The following is a 12,166-nucleotide window of genomic DNA, read 5'->3' as shown; positions in this document are numbered from 1 at the left end:
CTTTAAAAAATTACAGTATTTATCCTGATAGCCTTTGGAATTTCAGGTATTAGTGGTACTTAAAGTAAATAGAATATGAGAAGTGATACGATGGAGAAAAAGGTTGAAAAACACTTTTCTAAAACCAGAACTGGCCTTAGGGGCAGGGCTCAATTGGAAACATTTTTTGGAGGTCCCAGGTTCACAACCAAGATCTGTTGAATCTTAGATATATAAAATCTGCACTAGATTTTACACTACACTATGCTAGAGTTGGTGCTGATCACAGTTTGTGGCCCACTTGCTTAGGTCAGTTTGGCACTGGGAAGATGAACAAAAACGGCCAATGCCTGCTAGAGTTTTGCTGTCATCACAGTCTCTGTGTCAGCAACACGTTCTTCAACAAGAAGCCCCAACATAGAGTCTCTTGGAGACACTCAAGATCAAAGCACTGGCACCCGCTTGACCAGATTCTCACCAGATGCTCCAGCCTTCCCAGCATCAAGATCACACGCAGTTATCAGGGTGCTGCCTGCGACACAGACCACTCCCTGGTGTGCAGCAGAGTGAAACTGCAAACAAAGCGACTGTATCATACAAAAAAGGAAGGAAGACCTCACATTGATACCAGCAAGACCCGGGATCAGAGAAAAGTGGAGGAATTTGCACGAGCACTTGAGGAAACTCTTCCAGGCCCGGCCGACACAAACGCATCCAACAGATGGGAACATTTCAAGAATGCTGTTTACAACACTGCTTTGTCCATATTTGGCAAGAAGACCAACAAGAAGGCAGACTGGTTTGAAGCCCACTCTGAGGAGTTGCAACCAGTCATTGAGGAAAAGAGGAGAGCTCAAGCAGCATACAAGGCCTGTCCCAGTGAGCGCAACTTACAGGTCCTCCAAGCTGCTCGAATCAAAGTCCAGCAGACTGCCAGGAGATGTGCTAACGACTACTGGCTCCAGCTCTGTTCCCAGATACAGCTAGCAGCTGACAAGGGCAACATCAATGGGATGTATGATGGTATCAAGCAGGTCCTAGGTCCAACACAGAAGAGAATTGCCCCTCTGAAGTCTGCTGCAGGTGAGGTCATCTAGGATCAGGCACAGCAGATGGAAGGCTGGGTGCAGCACTATCCTGAGCTATATTCCAGAGAAAATGTAGTCACTGAAGAAGCACTGAACAACATTGTGCCTGCCTGTGTTGGAGGAGCTTGACAGTGAACCAACCCTAGAAGAACTTCATGTTGCCCTGGACTCTCTTGCCTTTGGCAAGGCACCTGGAAAAGACAGCATCCCTGCTGAAGTCCTAAAGTGCTGCAATGAGATCATCGTCATTGAGCTGCATGAAATCCTCTGTCTCTGCTAGAGAGAAGGTGGAGTACTTCAAGACATGAGGGATGCAAACATCATCACGCTGTACAAGAACCTCTTCAAGATTCTCCCCAAGATTGGATGCCCACCCAGGCTCCTCAGCATCATCAGGTCTTTCCACGAGGACATGAAGGGCACTGTAGCCTTTGATGGCTCCACATCAGACCCCTTTGACATCCGAAGCAGAGCGAAGCAAGGCTGTGTTCTCGCTCCGACCTGGTTTGGGATTTTCTTCGCTGTCCTGCTGAAGCAGGCCTTTGGAACTGCAACAGAAGGCATCTATCTCCGGACCAGATCAGACGGAAAGCTCTTCAACCTCTCCAGACTGAGAGCAAAGTCCAAAGTCCAGCTGAAATGTCTGCGTGACTTCCTCTTTGCCGACGATGCAGCTGTCACCACCTACTCTGCCAAAGATCTCCAGCAGCTCATGAACTGTTTTAACAAGGCCTGCCAAGACTTTGGACTGACAATCAGCCTGAAGAAAACACAGGTCATGGTTCAGGATGTAGACTCACCTCCCTGCATTACAATCTCTGCGCATGAACTGGAGGTTGTCCATAACTTTGTGTACCTTGGCTCAACGATCTCTTTCTCTCAATACCGAGCTAAACAAGCGCATCGGTAAAGCAGCTATCATATTTTCCAGACTCAAAGAGAGTCTGGTCCAACAAGAAGCTGACGGAACATACCAAGATCCAGGTCTACAGAGCTTGCGTCCTGAGTACACTTCTGTAAAGCAGCAAGTCATGGACTCTTCGCTCACAACAGGAGAGGAAACTGAATGCTTTCCACATGCGCTGCCTCCGACGCATCCTTGGCATCACCTGGCAGGGCAAAGTTCCAAACAACACAGTCCTGGAACGAGCTGGCATCCCTAGCAAGTATGCACTACTGAAACAGAGACACCTGCGTTGACTCGGTCATGTCGTGAGAATGGATGATGGCCGGATCCCAAAGGATCTCCTCTATGGAGAACTTGTACAGGGAAAGCGCTCTATAGGCAGACCACAGCTGCGATACAAGGACATCTGCAAGAGGGATCTGAAGGCCTTAGGAATGGACCTCAACAGGTGGGAAACCCTGGCCTCTGAGTGGCCCGCTTGGAGACGGGCTGTGCAGCATAGCCTCTCCCAGTTTGAAGAGACACTTGGCCAACAGACTGAGGCAAAGAAGGAAGGCCCATAGCCAGGGAGACAGACCAGGGACAGACTGCACTTGCTCCCAGTGTGGAAGGGATTGTCACTCCCAAATCGGCCAGCGACACTAGATGCTGTTCCAGAACCACCATTCAGAGCGCGATACCATAGTCTTTTGAGACTGAAGGTTGCCAACTAAAATCTACACTAAAATCTTTACAGTAGAGTGGAAAGCAATAAAAATGTGTGCTTAGAATGTGCATGTGAATTAATGAACCAAATGCATCAAAGCATGTTTTAATATAAAATTGCTTACATGTAAGCCTACAAGTAAACAAACAAAATATATAGATTACCTTTGAAAAGTAAATACACAAAAGTAAATATACAAAGCATGTTTGAGTGACTGAAATGATTTAGTAATATCAATTTTTATGTTTAGAAAAAAAATTAAAATTTAAGTGTATATTACCCTAGTGTGGGGAACCTTTAGGAATGGGGCCCAATTTGTCCAACTGACTTAAAGCCAGCCCTGTATAGAACAATGACCACTGATGTATCAATGTGGTCAGTGAGCAGACCAGAAGCTCACTCTGGCTTCCTCACAATCAATGGGACTTGGTTATTAAAACAGAGGAAAACTTGCATCAGGTATTGGTCATCTTCAAAGCACTAGTCAGAAGAATTTTAAGCAGTCACACAGTACAAATTTTAGTGAACAACAGAAAGCTATTTACTACATAAACAAGATGGCATGGCAAGAAAAACCTCACTGCTACTTGGCATTCATTATTTGGGACTGATGAGGTCAATACTACATCACCAGTTCTGCTATTCAACTTGTCTATTCAACAAGACAAGCTGTACCAACAACTTGTCAGACGACCTTAGTAGAGCAGAAGATAAAGTGGTTGTCCACAAATGAGCTTCAACATTGAGGTTTTCCAGTTCGCAAGTCATTACTGGGGTCACCCTTCCATATGTCTGTTTGCTATCAACATCGTATGTTAGATATGTTGCCATAGAGCTGGCAATTCCCACACTGCTCAGAGCCCCAATCCCCAGACCATTTTTCTGCCTTGCGGAGGGACATTGTTCTACACATTTCTTCCTTTCCAAACCAATTACCAAGGTCATCAATGGGATAAAGGAGTTCAGCACAGACTGTTCATATGGGTAATGCCATGGTGACTGGGACTAATTCACAACCTTGCTCAAGACACTGAAGGGCAAATACTTTCACCTTCCACAACAGCTGAACCCATTGTCTCTAGAATTGAGGTTGATTCTACAGCTGATTCTACAACTTTGAGATACCAAAACCGCAGCATGGATGATCTAGTGCCAGATGAGCAAAAGAACATGTTAACTTCAAGAAAGCCTGTGACTTGATTTCACAGGCCTACAAAATTGTGGGTCAGAAAATTTTTTCCCAAACTTTATGGTGGTTTGATATGAATTTGGGGTGCCAATTCCAAAAATGGCATCCGTTTTGCCCTATCATGCCTAGTTTTGAAGATATAGTATAGCCTCATTAGTGAATGGTTCAAGAAGCTTCCTCATGAGGAAGCCATGGTGTAGGCTTCCTCATGAGGAAGCTGCTTAAATCATTCACTAAAGAGGCTATGCCGTGTCTCCAAAACTAGACGTGATAGGGCAAAACGGATGCCATTTTTGGGATAGGCACCCCAAATATACCCAGGAATTGGTGTAATGTTTAAGGAAGCAAAATGTGTATTGGCCTGTGTTTCAAGAAACCTGTGTCTACACCCAGCAGTAGAGAACACATCTGTTTTACACCTTTAAGTCAGAAGGTTTTCAAAAAATCTAACAAAACAATCCACCAGTTCCAACATAGGATCTGTCCTAATTTATGGGCAATTCATTGAACCTACAGCTACAGTCAACCTGTTTTCAATCTCAAGAAGGTGTTTGATAGCTGTGACTTTGCAAAAAATCACAACACCAATTGCCAGAAATTCTGTAGTCATGGCAAACAACCCTAATCCACTGGGGATGAGTTTCTAACCCTAGGAGAAAGAGTCCTATTTTATATATTTCTTCCCCTCCCATTAATTGCCAAGATAATCAACAGAACATTCAACAGAAATTGCATATTGATAACGCCATCGTGACAGATGCAAATCCGGTGTGCACCTCTGCTCAGCATGGCAAAGGAAGAGTGCCTTCACCTCCCTGCCACCCAAGAATCCTCTCTCATAATCAAGGCTGAATACTATACCCTCAAAATACTGGACAGAACTGAGGATCCAACCTTAGTATTGAGTGTGAGCAAAGGACATCAATCCACTTTTACAAATGTGCAAGACTTTTTGGTAAACAAAAACTCTTCGATGATTATGCAACAACTTTCAACCAAGGGATGCCTCTTTCCATGAGATCATATAGTACAGTAGCCACATTAAGTCTACAGGTTTGTCTGACTCCTCTCTGAGAGGGAACTTTGCTGCCATCTTTCCTTCCATTCAGTAATAGACAATACATTTATTTCCCCCCACATACCCTCCTTAAAAACTTTGTCCCGGGTCTTATTCCAGCTTACGGGCAAGCTTTGTAATAGACAACACACTTCACCTTAAAGGTGAGCAGATTTAACCACCATTACTTTGGCATGGAGGGTCAGTGAACTGAACTGCATGTTCTGACCCTCCTTTATAAAATTCCATCCAAGCAGAGTGGTACGGAGACCAGACTTACCTTCATGCCTAAGGTGTTCTCAATATTCTACATTAAATTTCTGCCCAGCCCACAGGAATACACATTTGATTCCTGTGTGTATATTTGCAACGTTGGGCAGAAATGGTTTAATCACTTGATACTGACTGTATTTCTTAAAGACTTTAGAAGGAGAAAGCTCTGCACATCTGGAAATAAACAAGCCCTTTCCTTCTCTGTTCATAGATCTGCATCATTTCAGGCAGACAATGAAACAATGAAACAGAAATGAGACAGGGCTGGTTATATACTACCAGAGACTAAAGGGGGGGGGAATGATTCTATCTAGCCTCTGTCTGAATTGGTCAACTAAGGTTACACCACTATACACTTACCTGGGAGTAAGTCCCATTTAATTTAATGGTGCTTACTTATGAGCAGGCATGCATAGGATTGTGCAGTAAGATGTCCCTGGCCTGCCCATTGGTTAAGAAAGTGCAACCAGCTTGCTCATCAGCACTCTCCATTAGAGCAGCTCCCTCCTCCACTGGAAGCCTGAGAGGTGCCCTGCTCCTGGAATTCTACAACACAGCAATATGGTCTACCCCCAAAACCTTTATCAAGCATGTGTTATGGTCTGGAGATTCAGAGATGATACCTCATTTAGGAGTGCTATTCTGAAGATGTTCTCCTGAATGATCTGCAGCGGTTCCAGGGGAAAGCTAGTTAGCCTCTATTACGTGTGACTACATATAGACCGCAAAGGAAGACAGGTTGCTTGCCTATATTTATAGTTCTTTGAATAATTATCTGTGTAAACACCCAACAATTCCCTCTGCAGATCTGGTTCCAACTGCTGGATCTCTGTTCAAATGATACAGATTGAATTTAAAGGGCAATCTAAGAAATCAAATGATTGGGTGTTCTTTCTGCCACTGAGGCACATGGTTTGCATAGGGTTTCTCCCACTTCAAAGCAGGGGGAGAATACTTGACAAAGCTTTGGAAGCATCTGAGGTTGACTCTGTACACGTGCAGAGCTCCTCTAAATGTGTTTGCACAGACAACACCTCAAAGAACTATTGTAAAAGATATACAACTGCCCTCTCTTTGTTGTTCAAAACAAACCACAAACTGAATATGCCTGATGGGGTAAGCATCCTAGAACTTTTTGTAAAAATTAAAGCTCAAACACGGAAAGAATAGAAGATTCAAAACACTGTTTCAAGGCAACAAGGCTTACTTTAATTACTGTACTTAAAAACAAGAACTATTTCTGCTTCAGCAATATATTTCTTCATAGTGACTACAACACAAACACCAATAACAAAGTACTTCTCCATTAAATTCTACACTTGAAATAGCAAGCTTTATACCAAACCAGCTTCAAGGTACATGAAGTTCAATATGATTAAGATTTTCTTGCAATGACTATTTGTTACAATTATGCCCGCTTTGTCATATTATAAAGCAGAGGTGGCCAAACTATGGCTCACAAGCCACATGTGGCTCTCTGACATGTAATGTGAGGCTCACAAAAATATGTTGGTCAAGCCCCATTTTGCATCACAATTAATGTAAAAGGTAAATTAAAAAATTCAAGTTTTATCATTATTTTCTGGGTATAAACTAAGAGTCCACTAGATTAAAATGTAAGTTTAATGTTCTTGATGAGTAAATATATTTAAGGCTTTAAACACTTCTTAAATATTGCAGCTTTCAAACATCCCTCTTGCAGCTCGCAAATATCTGAAGTTCATCATATGCAGCTCCTATATTAAGCAAGTTTGGTCACCCCTGTTATAAAGGCAGTAAGCCAATATTACTGCCATACATATGTTAATTTTAAATTCATATCAGTTGTATTACACTGTGACCTACCTTCTTTAAAACGGTTACATTTTCTCTCCATTTCCTTCTGCTTGATTTTATCTGGAGCGGCAGCAATTACATTTTCTTCCAATTCTTTAATCTGGACTTTTAAATGAACTTCTTGCTCTGATAAACTCTAAAGAATGCATACAGGTTTGTCAATTGTCTAGAATGTTAAGAGTTGTTTGGTTCAACTACCACTCTCAAGAGAAAAACTGGGATGGGATTTTTAAAAGCAGCATCTCCAAGTTGCAGACCCATGGGATTATCAATCCAGGTGCAGTTGTGGCAAGGCCTTACCATTCCACCCTGCAGTCAGTGTTTGTTGTGTCGGATCATTGCAGAAACTCACCCCAATTTCCGGGGATGACTTCCTGGCACAAGTTTCTGCAACGATCTGGCACAATGAACAGTGGCTGCGGGGCAGAATGCTAAGGCCTCGCCACCACAGCACCCAGATTGATGATTCTGGTGTGCTGAAACTGGATTGTGAGCCGAACTTTGGAGGCCCATGATTTAAGAATACTGATCATTCTTGGTCCCCTACTTAGTGAGTATAGGAGCACCTTAATTGGTGAATCTATTAAGCTATTTCTGCCCAACATTGCATATACACAACAGGGACCAAATGTGGACACCTCTGAGCTGGGCAAAAATGTGTTTAAAAACAAGGATAAATCAACTGGCCCTATTCATCCCAGCAACACAATATCCCCAGTTGCCATTTGCCAATATCTCCATTATAGCTTTTGTTGTTGTTAGACTGAGAGAGGAAACAATTTATGCATTTCTTATGTGATACTTTGAGAGCATTGTTACTCTTTTAAAAGCACTACATAAGTGTTCTAAACCAGTGTTCTCAATGTTTGCGCTCCACTGTGCCACTGCATATGGCCCACCTAGTCAAAGCAGCACCAGAAGTAACTAGTGATGACATCATTGCCAGTTACTTCTGGGTGGGAGGCCAGATGAGACATGCCAAACACCAGTAAGAGGCTCAGGAGGGTTTTTTCGAAAGCAGAAAAGCATGCTTTGGAGCTCTGCCTACTGCGCAGAGGCTCCTACAACTGTTTGTTGCATCGCGTTCCTGGTCTCGTTTCAGGGTGGCATGTGTCCGGGGTCCTGCGAGTACCACCAGACACCACCTCCAGTACCACTGGTGATACCTTTACGGTTGAGAAATCAGGAGTTTTGGCTTACCTTGGTAAGTCCTGTTCCTGGTGGAGACAGAGGGCATTCCTGACAGATGGGAATGTCCCTCGTTGCTTCATATAGATAGGTCAAACCCAAAGGAGGGTGGAGCTCCCTGTGCACAGGGACCAGGACCCAGACTAATAGCCGAGCCACAGTCCTCAGAGACAAAACTTATTAACTGGAAAAGATTAAACTTCAGTGAAAAAAGACAGACCAACATCCAGGATAGAACAAAGGTCAGCAAGACCCCAACCACCAGTATTAGCCCATCACGTGTAACAAAATTTACTGGACCAGAAGGACGCAGAGTCCAACGAGAATAGAAGAAGGGAGGGCGGAATGCCCCGTCTCCACCAGGAACAGGACTTACCAAGGTAAGCCAAAACTCCTGATTTCCCTGGTGGAGACGGGGGCATTCCTGACAGATGGGATCTCCCTGAGCAGAAATCCCTGAGTTGGGCGGGATCAGATACAGAACACAGTACTAACGCTAAGCACCGTCTGGAGGACTCTACGTCCAAAGGCAGCCTCTGCAAAGGTGTGAGAACTAACTTTATAGCGTTTCAGAAAAGTATGTGGTGGCAACCATGTAGCCGCTCTACAATCTCAGACAACAAGGTGATGTCATCAAATGCGGCCAAAATGGCTGCCCCTCTCAATGAGTGAGCAAGGATCCCTTTGGGGGGCTGAAGTCCCAAAGTGTTGTAAGCCATGGAAAGGCAGGTTCTCAATTACCTAGCCAAGGTAACAGGCAATATTTTTCTTTCTAGTGTCCTAACCTGATAGGCTATAAGGGCATCAGTCTTTCAAAAGGGTTTAGTGCACTTTGTGTAAATTCTAGTAGCCCTACGTACATCCAGCATATGGCAAGATCCTTCTTTAGAATGTTTGGGAATAGGACAAAAGGATGGCAAGACTAATTCTTGTTGACGGTGGAAAATTGAATTAATTTTGGACAAGAAGAACAGATCAGTCCAAAGAACCAGGCTATCTTTGTGAAGATGCAGAGCTTGGGATGGATAGACAGCTCTCCCAGCTGCAAAACCCTACGAGTGGAGCACATAGCCACCAGGAAGGCAGTCTTGATAGAGAGTAGCTTTAAGGGATTGTAGTTAAAGGATCAAAGGGAGCACTAAACAAAGCTGTAAGAGCCTTGAAAAGGTCCCAAGTAGGGACTGTGTGAATGGGAGGAGGATTAAGCAGATCCACCCCCTTTAAAAACCATTTAACATGAGGGTTCATCAGCAGTGACAGATGACCTCCTGCTCCCAAAGTGCCTTGAATTGCTGCCACCTGGCATCGCAGGTTGAAGGTCTTGAGGCCCTTCTCTAACCCATCCTGCGAGGAAAAAAAAGAACAACAGAGACTGATGGAGAGGTGGGATCAAGGTCCTTTTCTCTACACCATGAAAGAAACTCTTCCACCTGGTTCTATAAACCCTTCTTGTGGAAAAATGTCTAGAAGATAACCTGGTGGAGATTATCCTCTCAGAGAAACCTAAGTGTTAAAGCTCTAACCATTCCACACAGACAGATGGAGTTTGTATGACTGTGGGTGATTTAGCAGACCCTGGGATAGAAGATCTGCTCGATGAGGCATTTCCCAAGGGGGAAGAACTGACAACTGCAGTAGCTCTGGCTACCTGGGCCTTCTTGGCCAGCTTGGGACGACTACGACCACTGGCGCCTTGTATACCCCTATTAGACTGAGAATTTGCGTCAGAAGGGGAACAGGAGGGAAGGCATAAAGAAGACCCTTGGGCCAAGGTTTTGATAATGCGTCAATTGCCTCTGCCTTCAGGTCCTCCAACCTGGAAAGAATCTCGCCACTTGGGCGTTTTCGCCTATAGCGAATGGATCCAGTACTGGTAGACCAAAGTGGACTGTGATTTTTGAGAAGGTCTGAGGATGTAGACGCCATTCTGCCTCCGCAAGCCTGCACTGACTTAGCCAATCCAACTCTACATTCGGTTCGCCCCCAGATGTTGTGTGCCTAGAGACATTAGATCTCTTTCTGCCCACTGAAGGATTAGCTTTGCCTCCCTCATCAGCTGCCTTGACCTTGACCCCCCTTGGTGATCAGGTAGGCTTTGGCCGACTAACTGTCGGTCCTGTCTAGGACGTGTCCCTGGCGCAGAAGAGGCTCTCAATTCCAGCAGTTGATACTGAGAGATGATTCCATGGAGGACCATTGTCCCTGAATTGATCTCCAGTTAGGTGAGCCCCCCATCCTATTAAGCTGGCATCTGTGGTTAGGACTATTTTGGAATGAGCATGGACTGACCCCTAGAGCTAACCAGTTCTCAGTCAGCCACCACCGCAGGTCCTTCTTCAATGACAGAGGAACGTGAATCCTGAGCTGAGACTTCCTCTCTGTTAGATTTGTATAAGGGGACAGAAACTGCTGAAGTTTCTGAGTTTGAAAAGACGTGCTCAGTTGACTAGCTGAAGACACGAAATCATCCCCCGAAACCTGGCAAGTGTGCGTAACAATTGTGTGATCTTCTGTTGTCTGTCGCTGAAGAGGAAGCCTCAAAAAACTCTGGATGTGTTACGTGAAAATCCCCTTTTTCCTTTTAAGTTGTGATTTTATATCTGGTTATAGGCCAAACTTCTCACAGGCCCAATTTCAAAAACCCTGGTAAAAGTCACAAGTTTACACAACCTCCAGCTCTCCATGCACACAGCAACAAAGACTTTAGCAGCAAAGACTTTATCAACAAAGTCTAAAGAGTAAATTGTTGCTTAAGTGTCTCCTATGGTTGTATTGTTTAAATCAATCACTGCGTATTGTAAGTTTCCCCAGCCAGGGAAACCAGCCATTAGACCCATTGAATTTTGCTGATATGCTGATAAGGGACTTCCTGACCCTGAACACCGTGGTGGGTGGCAGTTCTCCCTCAGCTCAGCGCCCAGCCCCTCTTAAAAAAAAAAATCCTTTTAAGAGAGGACCCCAGCCACATGTTCTCTCTCTCTGGCTGCCCCTCCAAGGCAGAGGTCCTCCTCCATAGGACTCTCCACCACCCATCCAACTGCTTTTCAAGACAGGTAACTATATCTGTGCCTGGAACCTTTTCCCTTTCCACCCCTTTATTTCTTCCCTTCTCTCCCCATCTTTAGTTAGCAACTGGGTTATGCAGACCAGGGACCCCTAAAATCCTTCCCTTTTTCTAATCTTCTCGGATGTACCAAATATACTCTACATGCAACCACCATAAGCTAGGTACACTAGATGCATGTATTAGGACCAAGGCTCATTATTTTTTCATGTGCATTATGTTTACCTGTGTGCTTTGTAATAAAAATATAATCTTTTACTGAAAGTTATCTTTCTCTCAGTCTCTTCTCAAGCTAAAAGTGAATTTCTCTGCATTACTCCATCTTGTTATCTAGCCTGCGATCCTGAAGTTCAAAGGGTATTGTACTAATTCCCCTAAATCAAAACAGCCCTTTTAGGTAACTAAACCCCCCAGGTGATTCAATACTTGTGAGGGTGTCAGCATGCTTTTGTTGATGACAAACCTATACTGTTTGAGACACTGTACTGTAAGAACATAAGAACAGCCCCACTGGATCAGGCCATAGGCCCATCTAGTCCAGCTTCCTGTATCTCACAGCGGCCCACCAAATGCCCCAGGGAGCACACCAGATAACAAGAGACCTCATCCTGGTGCCCTCCCTTGCATCTGGCATTCTGACATAGCCCATTTCTAAAATCAGGAGGTTGCGCATACACATCATGGCTTGTACCCCATAATGGATTTTTCCTCCAGAAACTTGTCCAATCCCCTTTTAAAGGTATCTAGGCTAGACGCCAGCACCACATCCTGTGGCAAGGAGTTCCACAGACCGACCACAAGCTGAGTAAAGAAATATTTTCTTTTGTCTGTCCTAACCCGCCCAACACTTAACTTTAGTGGATGTCCCCTGGTTCTGGT

General features: G+C 44.4%; 1 protein-coding gene across 4 annotated transcripts in view; it reads right to left on the bottom strand.

Moving 5' to 3' along the window:
• Positions 1 to 12,166, bottom strand: part of SMC4 (structural maintenance of chromosomes 4) — an 83,008-nt gene that overhangs the window by 23,551 nt on the left and 47,291 nt on the right. For all 4 annotated transcript variants that reach the window (XM_066620778.1, XM_066620781.1, XM_066620779.1 and 1 more), the window contains exon 17: positions 7,045 to 7,171. In XM_066620778.1, coding sequence (XP_066476875.1) covers positions 7,045 to 7,171 — 127 coding nt within the window. The remainder of the gene's footprint in view (positions 1 to 7,044; positions 7,172 to 12,166) is intronic.

This window comes from Tiliqua scincoides, chromosome 3, assembly GCF_035046505.1.
Source record: "Tiliqua scincoides isolate rTilSci1 chromosome 3, rTilSci1.hap2, whole genome shotgun sequence".
NCBI lineage: Eukaryota > Metazoa > Chordata > Lepidosauria > Squamata > Scincidae > Tiliqua > Tiliqua scincoides.
Note: the sequence above shows the minus strand (reverse complement) of the source record. Positions and strands in the feature narration are given on the sequence as shown.